We start from the raw sequence: 19,003 nt of genomic DNA, 5'->3' as shown, positions 1-19,003 counted from the left end.
AACTGTTCAGCAGAAAGTTTTTTTTTTTCAACTCTACTCCTACGGATAGTGTCATAATAGCTCAACCCTAATGAACATTAACATTGATGTAACATGACATCGTTTGTTATTTGTTTGGTTTTAGAAAGTCAAAAGCAGCAGATAAAGTTCTTTTTTTCATATCTGTCTTATACAAACCTCCCCTTGCTTATAAGAGGAGTAAGTGGACAAAACTATACATGCTCCAATTTGTCAGTTTGCACCGGAAAAACAGTACAGTTGAATGAACTACAGTAATCCCTATTATGAGCCGAGTTAGAGCCAGGAAGTCTGCATCTACCAATTCAAAGACCTCATTGCTTAACATTTTGTTTTCACAGCAAGCAGTCTGATGCAAAAGGCCAATGTCCATTTGTTGCTGATGACTTGGCCTATAAGGTGTTACTGCTATGATGACTGGTCTAATTGACTTAAATACGACTTAACATGCCTCAGCATCTCCATCTCTTTTGTAATGGAGTGGCTGGTGGGCTTATTTATGAGCTTGAGCTTGCGTGCACAGAAACTCCTCTTGAATAATTGTAGGAGGCATAGGGCGTGAAAGTGCATGTCTTGTGTGCTCACAATTTGGAATAACAAGCTTACAGGAGGGCTGTTTTTGTGTTTGGCCAAGGCCCCTGTGGTGACTGATGTTGTGTGCCAGCTCTGAAGAAGGTGAAAAGGATGGTGAGAAGAGTGGGGGTTTTAAAAGGAGGTAAAATCTCTGCAGGGATGTTTTTGGGGTTACTAGCAGTCATGGGCTAGATAGCACCTGCTAAATAGCTGTTTTTTTTCCTTCTTCTTCTTTTCCTTTAATTCTTAGCACTTAGAGTGCAGACGCCCTATAGTACAGCAGACAGAGCAGAATTGCTGAGGTAGCAGGATGCTTGTGGTTTTCCTGTTTTTACCATCCATGACTGATCCTTTAACACAGTTGACTGTGTACTGTAGGAGTTTCACTTGTCTGTTCCAAATAAACCCTGGTTCCTGAAAGAAGTGATTTCACCGAGGATAAACACGTAGTCATATCATTAGTCACTCTTCAATGCCCTTTAGCACTGGTAGAAAGGGTAAACATGTTTTGAAGAGAAAAGAAACTGATTAAATCTAGTCAATTCAGGAAAAAAAACATACAATAAAATAGATATAACTTTCTGTATCAGAGAGAACTGATGATTATTTTGGAAAAAAAAGATGTAAAGTAGAAAGTCAGGGAAAGTAAGTAGAGTGTTATCAAAGTTTTTCCATTAGAAAACCGTTTGGTGTGGCAGGAACATGGACAAATCTTACACTTCTCATCAAGAGTCATTTTATTGTGTTTCACTATTCTTGTATTGCTTTTAATTTCAGGTTGCATTCACAATAATTTGTATTTTTATCAAATAATGTGAAATTTCTAAAGTCATTTTGTGTCTCGACTGCAGAAACTTAATCCTCAAAAATGTGTGCTCTCGAAGCACCGTTTATGTTTCTTTATGTGGCACGTATAGTTTACTTATTCTCCCAATAAAGAAAACACAGCTGCATCTTTGTGTTTCCTGGATTCAAGTGGAGAAGAAAATCTGAACAGGGGACAAATGGTGTCCCCTACTGGCCTCGGGCTCAAACTTCAAAGAGAAAATCATGCTGTGTTTAAACAGCCATTTTTACCCTTTTTCATTTAAAGGACAATTTCCAGCGTATGACAGCTGAAGCCACCTTTTTTCCTGTGAATGGTGCCTTTGAACTGAAGTTAAAAAACATAATTTTGTTCTTAAAATCCTCTTACACTACTAAAACCGCTAGTTGAAAAAAAGTTTTGGACAAAATACGGGGAAAGATGGGAAAAATAAGCAGTTTTCTATATATGTCAAAGTCTCTTATTCTATATTGGTGGTGGTTTACTTATAAAATAAATTTTAGGCAAGATAACCATCACCTCAATGGTAATTTAATCTGTGGCACAGAATGTTCCCAAATGCCTACTGGGATCAAGAGAAAGGAATCTCAAGGGAGATTTTTAACAAGTTTGGACTAGAAAAGGGTAAACTAAGGGATGTAAGGGGGTGGCTGAACAAGGAAGGCAAACCAAAAAAATCCTGATGCTTATGGTGGAGTAGAGGAACAGACAGGGAGCCTGGCTTTAATTTCAAATGTTCTTGTTATTGCACTTATCCATTATGATTGCTATGGAGGATGTAGGTGGGGGGGATTTGGAACTGAACCCATCCCTTTTAACACTAGGTGAGAAGCAAATACACCGGGAAGAAGTCACCTGTCAATCACAAAGTGGACAAGTAGAGACATATAAGTCATCATGTTTTATGCGTTCCACCAATGAGCAATTTAGATTAGTCAAGTAACCTAATAAGCATGTTTTTGCACTGTGGGAGAAAACTGAAGCACCCAGAAGAAACTTAACCACAAGGAAAAGCAACACAATACGACCCAGCTGGTCTTTGAACCCAGAACCTTTTTAACATGAGGCAACAGTGCTAACCCCTGCTTTATATAAGCCATTATATAAATACTCACATGGTCTTATGTAACCACTGCCAAATATAACAATGTGACAGCAGCACAGGGGCGCTACGTTTTTTAAATGGCTTGATAATCTTACTAGTAAAAGCCATGAAGACCGCTATTCTTTTATAGATGATTTTAGACATGTTATACTTTATAATGCCATAGCATCATTATGCAAAATAATCCAGTTTCCAAGCATTAATTGCATCTCGTCAACATTATAAAGCAGTAATGTAATTATTTAAAATAGTCACCAACAGCATCAGCTGTTTCCACTCATCAGGTGTAACTGAACCCAAAGTTAAATAATAGATTGCTCATTAATGTTTGATAAGAAAAACAAACAGTGAAAGGAACTATTTTTTCTAGGTTCTTTATTTACTCAGCACTGTTCAGCACCCTGCAGTTAAAGAAAGTGCACTTACAGAGAGCAGCATGGTGGGCATACAACATGTTAACCACACTTGTGAAGTACAGACAGGTGTTACATTTTACTCACTGATTATTTGCATCAAGTAATTTTACGATCCATTTCTCTGTGAAGTGCAACACAGAAACAACAATAAACAGGACTCATTTTTGTTGGTTCGGTATCACTTCTAGAAGAAACGAGATAGCACTCATCGTTGTTCACTGCATTTATTGAAATGAAAGACATTGTTGTTATGTGCATCGGAGGATAACGGGATGAAATCTCAAGCTCAAGCTGAAACTCTGCGGTAATAACCAAACAAAATGTAGAAATTGAATACAAAAACTTGTGGGAATAGACGGATATAACAGTTAAAAGCAAAGGATATTACAAATAATTGTTGTCTTTTTGCATAAGAAAGGTTGTTATTGACTGTGGTGCTTGTGTTCACTGATTAAGGGAGTCAATGAGAAAATAAGAAAGGGTGACTGTGCAGAAGGAAGAACACACCTGCTGACTGTTCTGCACCTTATCCTCCCTTGTCTCTCTATTCAACCCCCATATCCTGAACACTAGCAACTTTCTCCTTTTCTCATTTTACCTGGGTGTAAAGAAATCAGCAGTGTAGCCATTTCACCAACCATCTACCACTTTCAGAGTCTCTCTTTAGGCAGTGGTTGACTCCTTGATCTTGTCTACAATCTCCTCAAACTGCTCACGGATCTTGGTGGCATAGGGGGAGAACAATTCTGTCATCTCTTCAATCTTCCCCTGAACTGAGGTGCGCAGTTCCTCTGCAGTGGCCTCCAGCTGGGTCCTGATGCCCTCAGCCTGGGTCTCCAGCTGCTGACCCAGGCCCTCAGCCTGTGTCTGCAACATAGCAGTGATGTCACTCAGCTTCTTATTGGTGTTGTCATTGGCCTGCTGGACATAGGGCTCAACATGCTCCTTCACTGTATCCAGGTTCTGGGAGGCACGGGACTGGATCTCACCCATGTAGGTGGCCACAGTGCTAAAATAAGAAAGAAATGGTTCGATTAAAGTTTATATTTCTAAACGCAAGAGAGAATTCTAAAAGTTTCTGTCCAACTTACTTGCGAATCTCCTCAATGTCCTTATTGAGGCGCTTCTGCAGTTTATGGATGAAGTTGTTCATGCGGCTTTCGAGATCACCAGTGTTATGGTCCACCATAGCCTGGAGCTCACTGTGATACTCAGTACCGCGCTCTTTGGCATCAAGCATGTCCTTCTGAAGTCTGTTGATCAGAAGCTGAACGTCTTGAGAAAGCTGGGCAGTGGAGGTCTCAGTGTAGGGAACCAGCTTGGTCTGAATGTTATTTTTGTATGTTTCAAGCTCTGCCATGGTGTCAGTGATCAGAGTGCTAGAAGCAGAAGAACAAGAAACACTAATCAATGCAAGATCAGTGCAAGAAAAAACAAAGGAAAGTACTGATTAATTGCTCAGCTTCACTTACTCTAACTCCCTGCTGAGCTGAGAGGCCTTGAGGTTCTCCACAACTCCATCAGCATTTTGGCCCAGCTTGGCAATGTACTCCCAGAAGCGATCCACACTTTCCTCCCATGGATTTTTAGTGGCTTCAGCCTGGCGAACAGCACGGCCATTGCAGCCTATAGTGGGCACACATAGAAAGCATGGATAAATAAAGTAACTCAGATATAATAAAGTGTGACTGATAAATACTAAACCAGCAAGTAAGTCCACCTACCAGTGATGACTGCCAGAGCAAGGATCAGGGCTACAGCCTTCATGGTTGTTAGATAGTCAGATACACCTATGAAAAGCATAAGGAACGCTCAGAAAATCAGCAACACAATAACATTTACATTTGCATCTTCCACACTATTTACTGTGTTTTTATAAACTACGATATGAACTGGAAATTAAAAAAAAAAAAAAAAAAAAAAAAAAAACAAAGCGAGTTTTACGTTTAACACATATGTGCAAAAGTAAACTCAGCCAATAACTAAAGTGAAACTTCATAATTTCTAAGACTTTGCATCAAACAAAAGAGGACAGCATGTTCCTCCGTTCTTTCTATCGTCTTTCACTCACCTGTGAGGTTGAGATTCCTCCGTGCTCTTTAGTTGGTGACTGGGGGTTTTTATAGCCCTGGGAGGCTGTCTCTGCGCGTGTTGCGCAGAGAGCGATCGCGCGGGCACGCTCGCGCGATGGTGATGATGATGTTGATTTGTCTGCAGATAATCATGTTTTCTTCTGCCTAACGTGCCACCGAAACCTAAACGGTGTGCTTTGTTGGAGGGGGGATTGAGCAATCTGGTTGTCACGAGAACAAACGGGGTAAAAGTTCCACGTTCAACGCAACGACAAATATTCGTCACATTATTCCGTTTTCACGTTTTTATTCTTAAATTTATTAGCAAAAGCAGTATCTAAAGAAATAAAAAATAAAAACTTTAGAGTAAAAGTTTCTCCGTCAGAGATTTAATGCCCTTATTGACGTATAGATTATTAGTGCAAAATGAAATACAAATAAAGCCATAACCTACATAATGTATCAAAAAGATCTTAAGTAGCCTACTCATATGTTTTTAATTGTTTTGAACAGTTGCCAAAATAATTAAACCGTTTGTGAGCATGCAGAAACACAAGTTTTAGATAGTGTCATTGGTGTTTATTTCGCAAATCACTTGTGTGTTTTCCTGTATTTTTTCTAACCTTTTTATTGCAGTATTGCCATTTGGAAAATAGTCCCCCCCTGTAGTGCTCATTGTAGGTTTGTTACAGATGCTTGAATAACTTAGGAGGCTGTTCACAACTTTGCATGATTTCTTTGATGTTATCACCATGTGCTCCCTGAATACAAATCCTCATGTTTCGGCTCCAGGGTGTAAAGCAGCCTTTCACAGATGCATTTCAATCTAAATACACAGACAGTATTGACACCTCACCTTTTCACCCCATATAGACATGCAACCCCCAAACACATGGCACATTTGCATGACATTCCTGCTCTCACATTCAACTGAATATAGTATGAGTGGTTTTACTGTTTGCATATCATATGCACCTCCTTGTATTTTCCACTTTCTAGTTCCTAAATCTTTTTTTTTTTTTCGTGCAGACATAAAATAAAACAAATATCCAGTAAGTGCCAGAAGGCGTTACCCCAACATGATGAGCATGTTCAGACTCGGGGACACATTAGGTAACCCTCAACATGCCCGCTGTACAAAAGAAGGATTACAGGTAATAAATCCGATGAACAAAGTGAGCATATTGAGCAAAAGATCTAAATTATACAGATGTGACAGAGGAAAAAATAAAACATGGGTTTTATGTTGAAGGCTTTCACAACCAATCGTATTCTGAAAATTTCCAGGATTTTGAAACTGGTGTAAGTCAGAGGAAGTTTGGTGTAGAAAGAAGTTACTTACCCCTGCTTGTTAAACACCAAATATTTGTTTAGCAGCAGGACAGAACAGTCATGGGACATTGTGCATATTTTTCCTGCATTTACATTACTTTAAAAGCTTTAAAGGTTTGTTGTTGCATTGACTGTGAATTATTATTGTTACATTTGATAAAATTCACATATTTCTGCCGAACAAGTTGCAGGATGAGTTCACTCTTGCCCACGTATAATGACATTTGCCCTTCGGGCCTTGTCTTTTTTGTTGTCAGCCCAATTGGTTTTTCTCTTTTGTAATTAGGGCCAAAGTTCAAATGGGTTTGGTCAGGTAATTAACATGTTTACGTGATAACATTACAATATGATAACCCAAAGAGGTCAGTCTGTATAGAGGTATTTGAAAAATCCTTTGTTCTCCTTAAAAGCAAGGCAAGGCAAGGCAAGTTTATTTGTATAGCACAATTCAACAACAAGGTGATTCAAAGTGCTTTACAGAGACATTAGAAACAAAAACAAATAAAAAGCATGATTTAAAATTGATTAAAACAAGCAAACAAACTAACTAACTAATTAACAAACAAACAAACAAACAAAACAGTATATAAACTCAAAACAGATAAAATCAGAACAGTAGATAAAGGGGAGAACAATGAGAGGAAAGAAGTCATGAAACTGGGATTTATTTATTATTTTCAGTTAAACTCAGAATGTTTAGGTACAGCTGTGCTAAAATAAAGACCTTTCGATCCTTATTCCAAGACAAAAACGGGTATAGTGTATGTCACTGCAGGAGTCACAAGCTAAAATACTGTATGTTCAACTACAGTTCATTTGTTCAAACACAAAGCAATTACATTTTACTACCAAAAACATTGTCATGCAACATTTGGGATCTTATTTCCATGAGGAGCATGTTCAACAGTTTGTATGCAACAGTCTCCAACATTAGCTACTAAGACTTATTTTCATCATGGTGATTACAAATACAGACAAGAGGCTTTGTGACTATTCTTGCAGAAAAAAATAGACCATCTTGACCATGCGTGTAACAAGTGGCCAGACTGCAGGAACTCAGTCTCATCCTAACTTTGCCATGCCATCAGGACAAAGATCAACAAGACAGACGGAGAAGTGAAAGAGAGAGAAACAAGAGGAACTATGAGGTAATACAATAAAACATCTGGCACAGTCATCCAGACTGTAACGGCTTCTCCTTTTTTGCTTCACAGCAACAGACAGTTTGAACAAAAGTAACCCTGATGTTGTTCACTTGAATAAAGTTTAAGGAATTTGACTTTTTGGTTGGGATGATCTCACTCCATTAAATAGGCAGTCGTCTGTTTAGATGAGTCAGTGAGGTTACTGTAGTTAATGCCTGTTTTCACGTTAAAAGCTATAAAACCACACAACCCACACAACCTCAACATCTGTGGTTTGAATCCCTGATAGGGGGAGTGGCATGACTGTAGCATGCTGACTCGACTCAAATGCTTGCAACAGCAGAATTTCCATAACCAAAAGTTACACTGCAGACTTCTGAGAGTGAAAGTGTAAGCCAACATTGCATTCAGTGTTTCAGGTTAAATTAATAAAGCCTTATATGTGGATCCAGCAACAGAGATCATACAGCAACATGTTCATCCTTGGTCACCAACAAAGTCAGTTGATATTATTGGGAAATAGGTTTATTTATTTATTTGTTTATTTATCACTAGAAAGATAATTACATTTTCATACTTTCATACTGCCAATCACTAATTACCTCTACTGATTAAATAAACGAGTTATTGAAGTAATTCTTGGAGCTTTACACTGAGAAAAGTCATTCTTGCACTTTTGAACAATTTGCCAGTGCAGTTCTTCAGAGAGGGGTTAACCCCGCCTCATATTTAATTCTGAAAGCACTTCATGTGAAATGTACCAGCATGTGCTTTTCAGAATGACACAGCTTTTTTTTTTGTCTATGTTGTATTTTTTTTTTTTTCAACCGAATTCTGTGTCAAAGTGAACAAAATTAAAAGTGAGCCAGGAGCTCAAAACATTTTTTTGTTTTCTCCTATTTTTTTCTTCCATTGTCATACAGTTTTTCTTAAACCAAGATATTATGTTTTAATAATAGTAAGAATAATATTGTAAACTTTAAGCTGATCTTGGAGAGTTAACATTGTGGAGAGTCTGTGACAGCTTGGGGCAGAGCAGAGGAATTTTGTTTGCCACTGGGTAAGGCAGCGTGGGAGCAATCTGGCAGCGGGGATGGAGGCACAAAAGCGAAAACAAAGTGGGAGCTGGAGATGTTTATGAACTTCCAGACTTGCAGAAACAAACCTGAACATGCCCTGTCCAATACCCACAATTTTATCTAACAGGGGTGTGCCGGGGGCCAAACCTTTGCAAGCAGCCACTGAACAAACAAGAAAGCTTAACCAGTGATTTTTGCTAAATGACAATGTACAAGCTTCCTTCCAGCTGTCCAAGTAGCCCAAATCTACAAGTAAAACCTCATATAGATCTATGTACTTTATAGCATGAAAAATTTTCTATAATAGCTATTAACGAGTCATCAAATCACCAGTCCTGAAAAAAGTGCTTTTAAAGACAACTAACATGAACAAACCGCAAATCTCTTAGGTCATGATACAAATCTTTTTTTTTTTTTTTTAATTTTGTCTAGTTACTTCTTGTGTTAAAGTTTAAAGAAATATATTTTCCAGGTACCCACACTTATCTAACATCACCTTGACTCAAATAAGACAACAGGCTCAGAAATTATAGTTTTGCTTTCACTTTATTTTCTACAACATATGAAAACTGTTTGTGGTCACAGACCAACACATATTTTTTGTATGCATCAACTGTTTTTTTAAAACTGTAAATATATCAAACAACATCTGATTTTTTTTAAAATTCCAGATACCAGGAACATGTCCTTGGTATTTGGAATTCTTTAGATGCACTTTAGATGCACTTTTTTCTGTTTCATGTGAGGTGGATGTTAACTTAATTGGCTTTAACAAAGGATTCATAAAGGGAGGTGAGACGAGACTGGAGGTTCTGAGCATATGGGTCCAGCCTTTCTCTCAGCTCATCAACGTAGGGGGTGGCCATTTCTTTCACCTGCTGGGCTCTCTGTGCAATCTGACTCTGCACCCGCTCAGTCAAGGGGGCCACTTTCTCCTTGAAGTCTTGCAGATGCTGGTCCACCTTCTGCTTCAGGTCATCAGTGTAGGGACCAAGCTGAGTCTGCAGGTCTTTCACGCTCTGCTCCAGGCTGGTCTTTAGCTCTTCGCTCTTCTGCGTCAGGGTGGTCCTCAGGGCCTCAGTGTCCAGGGAATCTGTGTAGGTGGCCAACTCCTGTTTGAGCTGCTCAACCTTCTGCTGGACCTGTGTCTGAATGTTGTCAGTGTAAGGCTCGAGCCTCTCTCTGACTGTGCTCAGATCTTGGATCACACGATCTCTCAACACATCAGCCTCTGTTGTGACTTTGGTGATCAGGTCCTGGGCTGTAGGTGGAAGCTGCTCCTGGAGGGTGACGGCATACTTGTTGGCAGCATCAACACTTTCTGTCAGGCGGGCACTAGATTAAAATAATAAGAAAAAAAAGATAGTGAATACAAGGCAGCGCAGTTATATTTCTAGCTTATCCTGAATATTTTAGGCAATACTATAATTTGTTGTCTGTTAACATAATTAGCAAGTTTTGTATGATCTACCTGACGTCCTGTCCGAACTGAGATGATCTAATCATCTTCACGGTTTCTTCAGCTGTCTGTGTAGCTTTGGCAACATAATCCCAGAAGGCATCAGTCACCACCTCCAGCTGTGGCTTGGGTGCATCAGCATAAAAAAGGTTGGCATTGCAGCCTGTTTAATGGAGACATGAATAAATTCAGAGTAGTGCAGATATTTCAGCTTTGTATATTCACTGGGATTTGACATTTATACAGGTCATATTCACTGATCACCAAAGTTTTTCTTTATCTTGAGTGGAATAGTTGCTAATTATGTATATATGTTCTCATGAGCCAAAATTTATAGTAGAATAATGATTTTTCTTATACTCACCAGTGAAAACAGCTAGGACGAGCACAGCAAGGACCTTCATGGCTCTTAGACACTGTAACAAGAAAAGACCAGTTAGTTACCACAGCATGTTAACAACACAGTTAACAGTCAAAGAAAGATTCTTTTAGTTTTCCATCTTACCTGAGTTTGTTAGTGTATCTGTAAGTCCACTTGGTAGTGCTTGTATTAAACTGGTGAGGACCTGAGGCTTATATAGCAAGGCAGACAGCAATGATCACAAAGTCCAAACATTAGTGCTTTGCTGTCACCTTGCCTCACTCAGCTATCTTTACTGACATCTTGTGCCAGATAATCCATGCAGCACGCCTCTTTGACACGAATACACACTGAGCGTATAGCCCAATATACACAAGTACACACATTAGTCATCATTTGTGAGTTGTCCATTAAAAAAACAAGAAAAAACCAAGAACACCTATTGTCTTCAATTTAAAAACTACTCGAATGCTGTATTTTGATGATTGACCACTGTTAGAGTGATACAAAATCCATAAGTCTAACCTCAACCGACCCACACAGGCTAGTCTGTAATCACTTAGCTGATAGGTTTTTTCCAAGTCAGTGATAACCCTCTGCCAAGACAGATAGAGTCTATTGCTTTAATGTCTTTGTTGTCCTACTTGATTACGTGTACAGTAGGTATTTTATTGTCTCTCTTAGTTTTACATTTTGCCAGCAACACTGCTTCTGTGTCAGGGCAGTGTTCAGCAGGCCTATGTGTAAGTCTGATCAAAGGTTAGCAGACTTGAGCACTGTCAGCTTGTGAAGGCCAAAGTAGCTGCTGTTTCACATCAGACATGCCATAGTCCAATTGCCAGAAACCACTTTGGAGTCCTGAGTATTAATTATTTCATTTTTTCCTGTTGTTCTTCTCTTTTTCTCAAGTGTATGTGTATGAAACTTGAATCTCAATTTTACCAGAATTTTTTTTTTTTTTTTGAAAATGGTACCTCTGTAAAGTACTGTGAGTGCAGTTTGACTATTTATAAAGCTGAAAAAATTGTCTGACAAAAGTACAAATAAACGTTTCCGTCCAACAATCCAATAGATTAATTTTTGAATATGGTCGAACATGAGATTTGCATCATGGAAGCACAACCAACAAATCTGGAGAAACTGTGTGATGCTTTCATGTCAGTATGGACCAGAATCTCAGAGGAATGTTTCCAGCAGTTGAATATATGCCATGAGGAATTAAGACAGTTCTGTAGGTACAATAGAATCCAATCTAGTACTAGAAATTGGGTAACCAATAAAACTGCTGGTGAACGTATAACAGCTAGTTAAACAGTATATTGTGATTCGTTGGTGATACCTATGTCATTGTCTTCTAGGTCTTATCTGTGCAGACCTAGAAGTCTGCACAGACAAGTCATATAATAGTAATAGAAAGAAAGAAAGTACACTTTATTGATCCCAATGGGGAAATTCCTCTCTGCATTTAACCCATTCACGCTGTGAAGCAGTGGGCAGCCATTGGGCGCCCGGGGAGCAGTGTGTAGAGACGGTACGTTGCTCAGGGGTACCTCAGGTTAGCCATTCAGTGGATTCAAACCACTGACCTTCTGATCATGGGGCCACCACTCTACCTACTGAGCTGTCCCTGCCTGAAACTCAGGTCTTACCAACAATATAAACAATATCAGCATCAACTGAAACTACCTGTGGGAGAATAGTTACTTCCACAGGTGTCACTTACTTTTCTAAGCTATAGAAAATCAAACATTTTTACTATGGATAGTGACATTTGGCATATTGTATTGTAACTGAATGTAGATTATTAACCTCTACCTTAATATTCCATTAAGGAAATCAAATATCAAACAGTTTCTACCTGTTTTTGACACTAAAAGCAGTACATTTCTCTTTTTAAACCTTATTGTTTTTCAATACTCCTGCAGGTCAATTCATTATGCACAATTCATGATGTACAACATAATGCATACATCTCATAGACAGGTCTTATTTACAGAAAATTGCTTTTTGCATGCTTCATGTAAATATGTCAGATATGCTTCCACCCTTAATGATTGCTTGTCGTTATGATGAAAATTTTAAGTCATTCCAGAGAGTTGGAAATAACATTTACTTACTCTTTCTTCTAACAGTTTCTTTTAATAACTTAACATGCCCTAGTATCTATGCCAATCAAAGGAATAAGGTACCACTATGTCAGTAGCTAAAAAATAATGTACCTATGAAGTGTTCAGTAGAAGTGAAAGAAAATCGTATTATACATGATTATTTTGAGGTCTTTTTAAACCACAGTTTTCAATTTAAGAAACCATTTAAGCATCTCATACTACTTAAGTCACACTGACCCTCATACAAAGTCCACTAATCTTAGCATACCAAAGTTATCTGAAGTTATCTAGAGGCTGGTAGTGCTGAACAGCAATGTGGGCAGTTAATAAGCCGATGATACCCTAAAGACTTTATAGAGAGGGGTGAGAGAAGAACTAATACAAGATTTATTGTTGAGTGATAAATGTATTCACATTAGGAGAATACTAAAATCCAGAAGTGCTACCACAATAGTAACCAGAAGAAACAGTAGAAGCAGGGGGGGAAAGTGGTGTTACAACATGGCAAGGACTTCTGGACTTTGTGCTCTTAACTATTACTGTCATCTGACATCAGTATATATACACGGAAGCACTGTTCCAACACACATACACTAAACCTCAAGAGATACACAAGCCCAAAGCAGGTGAGAATCTCACTACGTTTTAAACAACATTTTAAGAGGCAAATCTAAAAGTTATGACCTTTTTAAGACTACTTAAAACTTAATCAGACTGTTATTGTTTTTCAGCTAGTTGCAGTCATGAAGGTGTTTATGGTACTAGTCGTCGCAGCGCTCTCTGGTAATTTCCAAGCTTCTTAATTATATCCCAAAAACGTGATTCTGTTGATCTGGACGTAGCATTTTCACTGAAAGAATCCAAGTGTCAGTCAGTTGGATGAGTCTCTCACAGAGACTAAAGAAGTCACTTGGATGAATGACAAAACCTTTTTCTCACTGAAAACGCTACATCCAGATGAACAGAATCAACTTTTTGTGATTTCCTTACCTGGATGATTGAGCATGCATCAAGACTTTCTGATTATAGTTAAAAGTTAATGGCAATAATTAACTGAACATCTGTACTGTTCTCACACCACGCGTGTTTCCATCCAACAGGCTGCCATGCCAACCTTTTCTATGCTGATGCTCCCAAGCCACAGTTGGAAGTGCTGACCGATGTTTTCTGGGATTACATTGCCAAGGCCACACAGACAGCTGATGATACACTCCAGATGATAAGAAACTCTCCAATTGGACAAGAAGTCAAGTAAGTTCTTTGACACACTGCACTAGCATGACTGGCCCTATGATGGGCATATGCCTCATGACTGTTATGGGGTCATTCAAGCCACTGATGATCTGGCAATCACTATCTGTCCTCTAGTGCCCGGCTGACAGAAAGCGCTGACTTAGCCGGCAAGTATGCAGTCACCCTCCAGGAACAGCTTCAGCCTGCAGCCCAGGACCTGATCACCAAAGTTACCACAGAAGCTGATGTGTTGAGAGAACGTGTCACGCAGGAACTAAACACAGTCAAGGAGAAGCTCCAGCCCTACACTGAGAACATGCAGACCCAGGTTCATCAGAGAGTGGAGCAGCTCAAGCAAGAGTTGGTTACTTATGCAGATTCCCTGGACTCTGAAGCCCTAAGGACCACCCTGATGCAGAAGAGTGAGGAGCTAAAGACCAGCTTGGAGCAGAGTGTAAAGGATCTGCAGTCTCAACTGGGTCCCTACACAGATGACCTGAAGCAGAAAGTGGACCAGCACCTGCGGGACTTCCAAAAACGTGTTGCCCCTATGACTGAAAAAGTCCATGTAGAGCTCACTCACAGAGCGCACCTGGTGAAACAAATGGTTGCCCCTTATGCAGAAGACCTTAAGGAAAAGCTCGACCCCTATGCCCAAGACCTCCAGGCCCAACTCATGTCCCTCTACCAGTCCTTTGTCAACACAAACTAAGTCTCCCTCCATCTACTATATTATTTTCAAAGATACCGGACTTGCTGGTCTACCTCTGTTTTGAAGAAATACAATAATTGAATATCTGACTTGTACTGTAAACAATATTAAAGTCTTTGCACCCCACCCTCCACCACATTATTTATGGATAAGTGCAAACATATTAAAACAAATCCCTGCACTTATCAAAAATGTAAATATTCCGTTTTTATTGTGTTGTGAAGTTTGAAACTGTGACCCTTTTGTAATTTCACTAAGTTATCTGAAATAAATACAAAAATCTGGAAATTATTCATCTGGCTAACTTTTGTATCGACTTCTCTCTTTTACACAAAGTGAAACTCTAGAAAGAAATCTCATCGCGAAACATCTTGTTTCAACACAAACTATGACAAAGTATGATGAGAAGTGGTTCTGAAAGCACACAACAGTGAATTCTTCCATGTGTTTGAGTGATGCACAAATAGCTGGAGGGACCACACGGGGTCACAAGAAACAGTAGTGTGTGTGTGTGTCTGTTCATGTATGTGTTTGCTTTTTTTTTCTTTCTTTTTTTTCCCCCAGGAGGCAAAAAGTATTTTAGCTCCAATGTCTTAACATGTCCAGGCTTCTGCAAGAGTTTCGGCTTCTAGTTTTCCCAGAGGCACTTTTGTTCTTCTCAATGCTTGCCATTAAAACTACACATTACATATATCAACAGCAAAACTGAAAAAAAAGCTGACCAATGTAATCCAAGAGACTAAGAAGTTAATCCCTTCGATTCAAAGAATTTAGGATTTTACATTGTCATGAAATTTGACATATTTTGCATTTATTGAACCCCCCACCCCACGCAAAACCCTGAAACTGTGCATCATCCTGTTGTTGTAACTGTATAACGCCTGGTCTTATCCCTCTTATCTTGCCCCTACTGACAGTGCCAGCATCCAACGTGGAGGGTTAGAGTCCAATAACAATAACAACGCATTCACATGCACACACAACACACACAAAACATCTGTTTCCTGATTATTTACTACTGCTCTCCTTTTTTTTTGACTGATTCAATGGGTAATTTACTTGTATGTCTAAAGGTCTGTCCTACATAAATAAATCTAAATCCTTAGCATCCATTCTTCCCTAAATGCAGTTAGTGATAAGGATTGCATTCAATGAGAGACACGCTCCTCAAATTGCTGTAAAAGCTCTGTGAGACTTTTGAAATGCAAATCTGATTACAAATGTTTGTGTTTCAGCCTGTCTTTATACCTCATTAGCACTTGTGTGGGGAGCAAAAAGGACTATTCAGATTCTCTTATCAGTCAAAATGGCCAAAAGGTATTGTTAAGGAGCCTTTGCTGGTATCTGCTCCCATTAAACTCTACAACACAGTCCACTAGCTTCTTTTTTTCTTTTTTTCCCCCGAACAAGACACATCTTGCCTTGTACACCACGAAAGCAAACAGCGATCTGATTTTGTTTTGATGTAGATAACAGGTTGTTACTAGACCTTTTCTTCTCTGCTTGACAAGCAGTGATAAGATAAGTATCGCATGTCATTGGATCATTAGAAATGATCTCAGGTCATGGCGCTTGTTTCTCACTCATATGAATATGGCCATGCTTTAGAGCAGGGTTGTTATGAAGAGACGTTCTTGACAAGAAAGAAAAATGTAACACAACAATTTCACCTAGTACTTGGAATTTAGAATCATTTGAAATTGCCATGAGAAAACTGTTGTATGCAGCATATCATCATGTTCACATTTTCCATGCCAGTGTTTAAACCTCCAAGTGTACCTCTGCTGGAAATGTTTTGTTACAGCTCTGGAAGTTTTCAGAGTCCCCTATAAATACATCATAAAACAACCTCATATGTTTTTGTGTTTGTTTTTTTTTCATTTTCTGCAAGTTTTCAGAGTATATTAAGGAAAACTAACTAAATGTGGATTTTTTTTTAAATAATTGAGGCAATGATCAATTATTTAAATATTTGATTTACCACTTTGTGCAGCAGTAAATGCAACTAAACATTTATATTGACCAGTCCTAGTCACCAGCCTAGAGGAACACATTCGATTCTGCCATGCTGGTGTTTTCCTGACATGGGCAGCTAGTCCAGAACCCTTCAGGTCATGGTTTTGACCAGAACATTTCAAAGCACTGACTTTTAGTTTTCTTTGCCCCAAGAGGATGTTGTCTTATTGTATGGCCCACTTTCTATCTTGAATTTCCTCCCTTTGTACACAGTCTAGCTTTGTCGTTCAGACATGATGACTATCAAGTATCTTGGTCCTGTGCCCAAGATGGCACCAGTGTGTTTGGCTTGCCATCTAGCTCTGTTCCTGCTGTGTTTGTTTGTGCTATTTAGGCTATTTTTTATGTGCTAGAGTTTACTCTCTTTTAGTGTACACTTGCCAAACCTGTGTCTGTGCCTACACAAAAATATGGGATCTTGTTTTAACTCACGGTTTACTGGTCTTTAACTTAGAGGTCTGTGATGCTGTATGGCTGGACCTAAGCCTGTCTTGTTTGAGGTTTCCCTTCCTTGTACTAAAGTTAATCCTCCTGCTGTTGCTAAGAGCGGTGGTATTTTTAACCCATCCACTGCTGGTCAGTTCTCTGTTGTTTTTAATCAGAACAGCAGCCTTCCTGATTCTATATGTAATGATCCAGAAGAGCTCAGCTCATGGTTTTACTCAGTCGGTGGCCCCCTTTAAGCTGAAGGGTTCAGGTCTGAATGAAGCCACCCATGCTGTCAGAAGAAAGTGTAGGAGAGCTGAACATAAATGGAAGAAGGATAAACTTCAGCTTTCATACCAAATATTACAGTATTACTGGAATTCATATCAGAAAACTGTTAAAGGTGCTAAGAGAAAACATTTTGCTGCTATTATGCAGGCAAATTCCTGTAAGCCTCACACCTTATTTAAAACTATTGACATGGTCCTTCATGCTCTACAGACTATTGGTGTTGACTCCCCTCAGGTAATTTGTGAAAACTTCTCTTTCTGACTTTAAAACTCTTCTTAAAACATATTAATTTGCTGAAGCTTTTGGCTCTCTTTAAAGGGGTGGCTCAACATGTTTTATTTCATTTTATTCATTTAGTTATTTATTGTATTTTATCTTATTTTTCTTTTATTGTGTTTATGCTATTTGTATATGTACAGCAGTTTGTGAACCCTGGTTTTATGGTAAAGTGCTTTATAAATAAAGTTGTTATGGTATGGTAACAAATCTTATTTGTTCAGGGTTTGTTCATAATTCATTTTCTGCTATTAAAATCAGAATATGTATTAATATCAATAGTAAAACTTTTCTACATGACTGTCATTCTATTTGTTAAAATTACTCCTACAGGCTTAAATGCTTAGCCTACAGATATAATACTCAAATACATACAGATGTACCTCATACTTGGTCATTTTCCTTAAAAAAACTTTCAAGTCTAATACTTTTGTTACATTGTTACATATTACTTTTTTAGGTCATGTTAATTTGTGAATTATAAAAGAAAAAAACAACAACAACAGCTTTTCCAAGCAACTACAATGCCCCATGTGACACTGTAAACATGAAGGTTTTCTGTCCTAAAACAAGGTTACACTGCCATCGAGTGGTAAGGTTTGGACACACATTCTCATATAATGTTTTTTCTTTATTTTCACTGCTTTCTACACTGTAGATACATACTGATGACATCAATTATATGAATTGTAGCAAAGAAAAAATTGATAAATAAATATGAATATGTTTTATATTTTAGATTCCTCAAAGTAGATACCCTTTGCTTTTTTGGCATTGCTGCAAACCCTTGGCTTTCTCTTAATGAGCTTCACAATGTAGTCACCTGAAATGGTTTCAACTTTACAGCTCAGCCTTGTCAGGGTTCATTTGTGGAATTTCTTGTCTTCTTAATGGGTTTGGGACCATCAATTGTGTTTTGCAGAAGTCAGGTTGGTACACAGCTGACAGCCCTATTTGACAACTGTTAGAATTCATATTATGGTGAGAACCAATCAGCTAAGTAACGAGAAACAACAGTCCATCATTACTTTAAGAACTGAAGGTCAGTCAGTCCAGAAAATTGCTAAAACTTTGAATGTGTCCCCAAGTGCAGTCCTAAGAATCATTCAGCACTACGACGAAACTGGCTCACAATGAGGACCACTCGAGGAAAGGAACACCAGGAATCACCTCTGCTGCTGAGGATAAATTCATCAGAGTCACCAGCATCAGATATCACAAGTTAGCAGTGCCCAGATAAATGCCACACAGAGTTCTAGTAGCAGACACATCTTTATATCAACTGATCAGAGGAGACTGTGTGAATCAGGCCTTTATGGTCAGCTGCTAGGAAACCACTACTAAGGAAAAGCAACAAGCAGAAGATATTTATTTGAGCCAAAAAACTCAAGAAATGGACATTAGACCAGTGGAAATGTGCACTTTGGTCTGATCAGTCCAAATTTGAGATCTTTAGTTCCACCCGCCATGTCTTTGTGGGATGCAGAAAAGGTGAATGGATGGTCTCTACATGCATGGCTCCCACAGTGAAGCATCGAGGAGGAGGTGTGATGAT

The 19,003-nt window shown here is 38.7% G+C and overlaps 3 protein-coding genes across 3 annotated transcripts; 1 reads left to right on the top strand and 2 right to left on the bottom strand.

Moving 5' to 3' along the window:
• Positions 1-3,146: 3,146 nt before the first annotated feature.
• On the bottom strand, positions 3,147-5,077 carry apoeb (apolipoprotein Eb). The gene is made up of 5 exons (XM_084944669.1): positions 5,010-5,077; positions 4,663-4,728; positions 4,411-4,564; positions 4,030-4,317; positions 3,147-3,947 (listed from the first exon to the last, which is right to left on the bottom strand). The coding sequence occupies exons 2-5, from the start codon at positions 4,703-4,705 to the stop codon at positions 3,602-3,604; spliced, it is 831 nt and encodes a 276-aa protein (XP_084800795.1). The 5' UTR covers positions 4,706-4,728; positions 5,010-5,077; the 3' UTR covers positions 3,147-3,601.
• A 4,016-nt stretch (positions 5,078-9,093) lies between these two features.
• apoa4b.2 (apolipoprotein A-IV b, tandem duplicate 2) lies at positions 9,094-10,632 on the bottom strand. Its single transcript, XM_084943675.1, has 4 exons — positions 10,531-10,632; positions 10,390-10,441; positions 10,038-10,188; positions 9,094-9,901 (listed from the first exon to the last, which is right to left on the bottom strand). The coding sequence occupies exons 2-4, from the start codon at positions 10,427-10,429 to the stop codon at positions 9,325-9,327; spliced, it is 768 nt and encodes a 255-aa protein (XP_084799801.1). The 5' UTR covers positions 10,430-10,441; positions 10,531-10,632; the 3' UTR covers positions 9,094-9,324.
• Positions 10,633-13,228: 2,596 nt separating this feature from the next.
• On the top strand, positions 13,229-14,591 carry LOC146378013 (uncharacterized). The gene is made up of 3 exons (XM_084943923.1): positions 13,229-13,277; positions 13,595-13,745; positions 13,863-14,591. The coding sequence occupies exons 1-3, from the start codon at positions 13,238-13,240 to the stop codon at positions 14,437-14,439; spliced, it is 768 nt and encodes a 255-aa protein (XP_084800049.1). The 5' UTR covers positions 13,229-13,237; the 3' UTR covers positions 14,440-14,591.
• Positions 14,592-19,003: the final 4,412 nt, after the last annotated feature.

The sequence above is a fragment of the Perissodus microlepis genome, chromosome 11 (genome assembly GCF_051167445.1).
Source record: "Perissodus microlepis isolate ML-2025 ecotype Zambia chromosome 11, ASM5116744v1, whole genome shotgun sequence".
Lineage (NCBI taxonomy): Eukaryota > Metazoa > Chordata > Actinopteri > Cichliformes > Cichlidae > Perissodus > Perissodus microlepis.
Note: the sequence above shows the minus strand (reverse complement) of the source record. Positions and strands in the feature narration are given on the sequence as shown.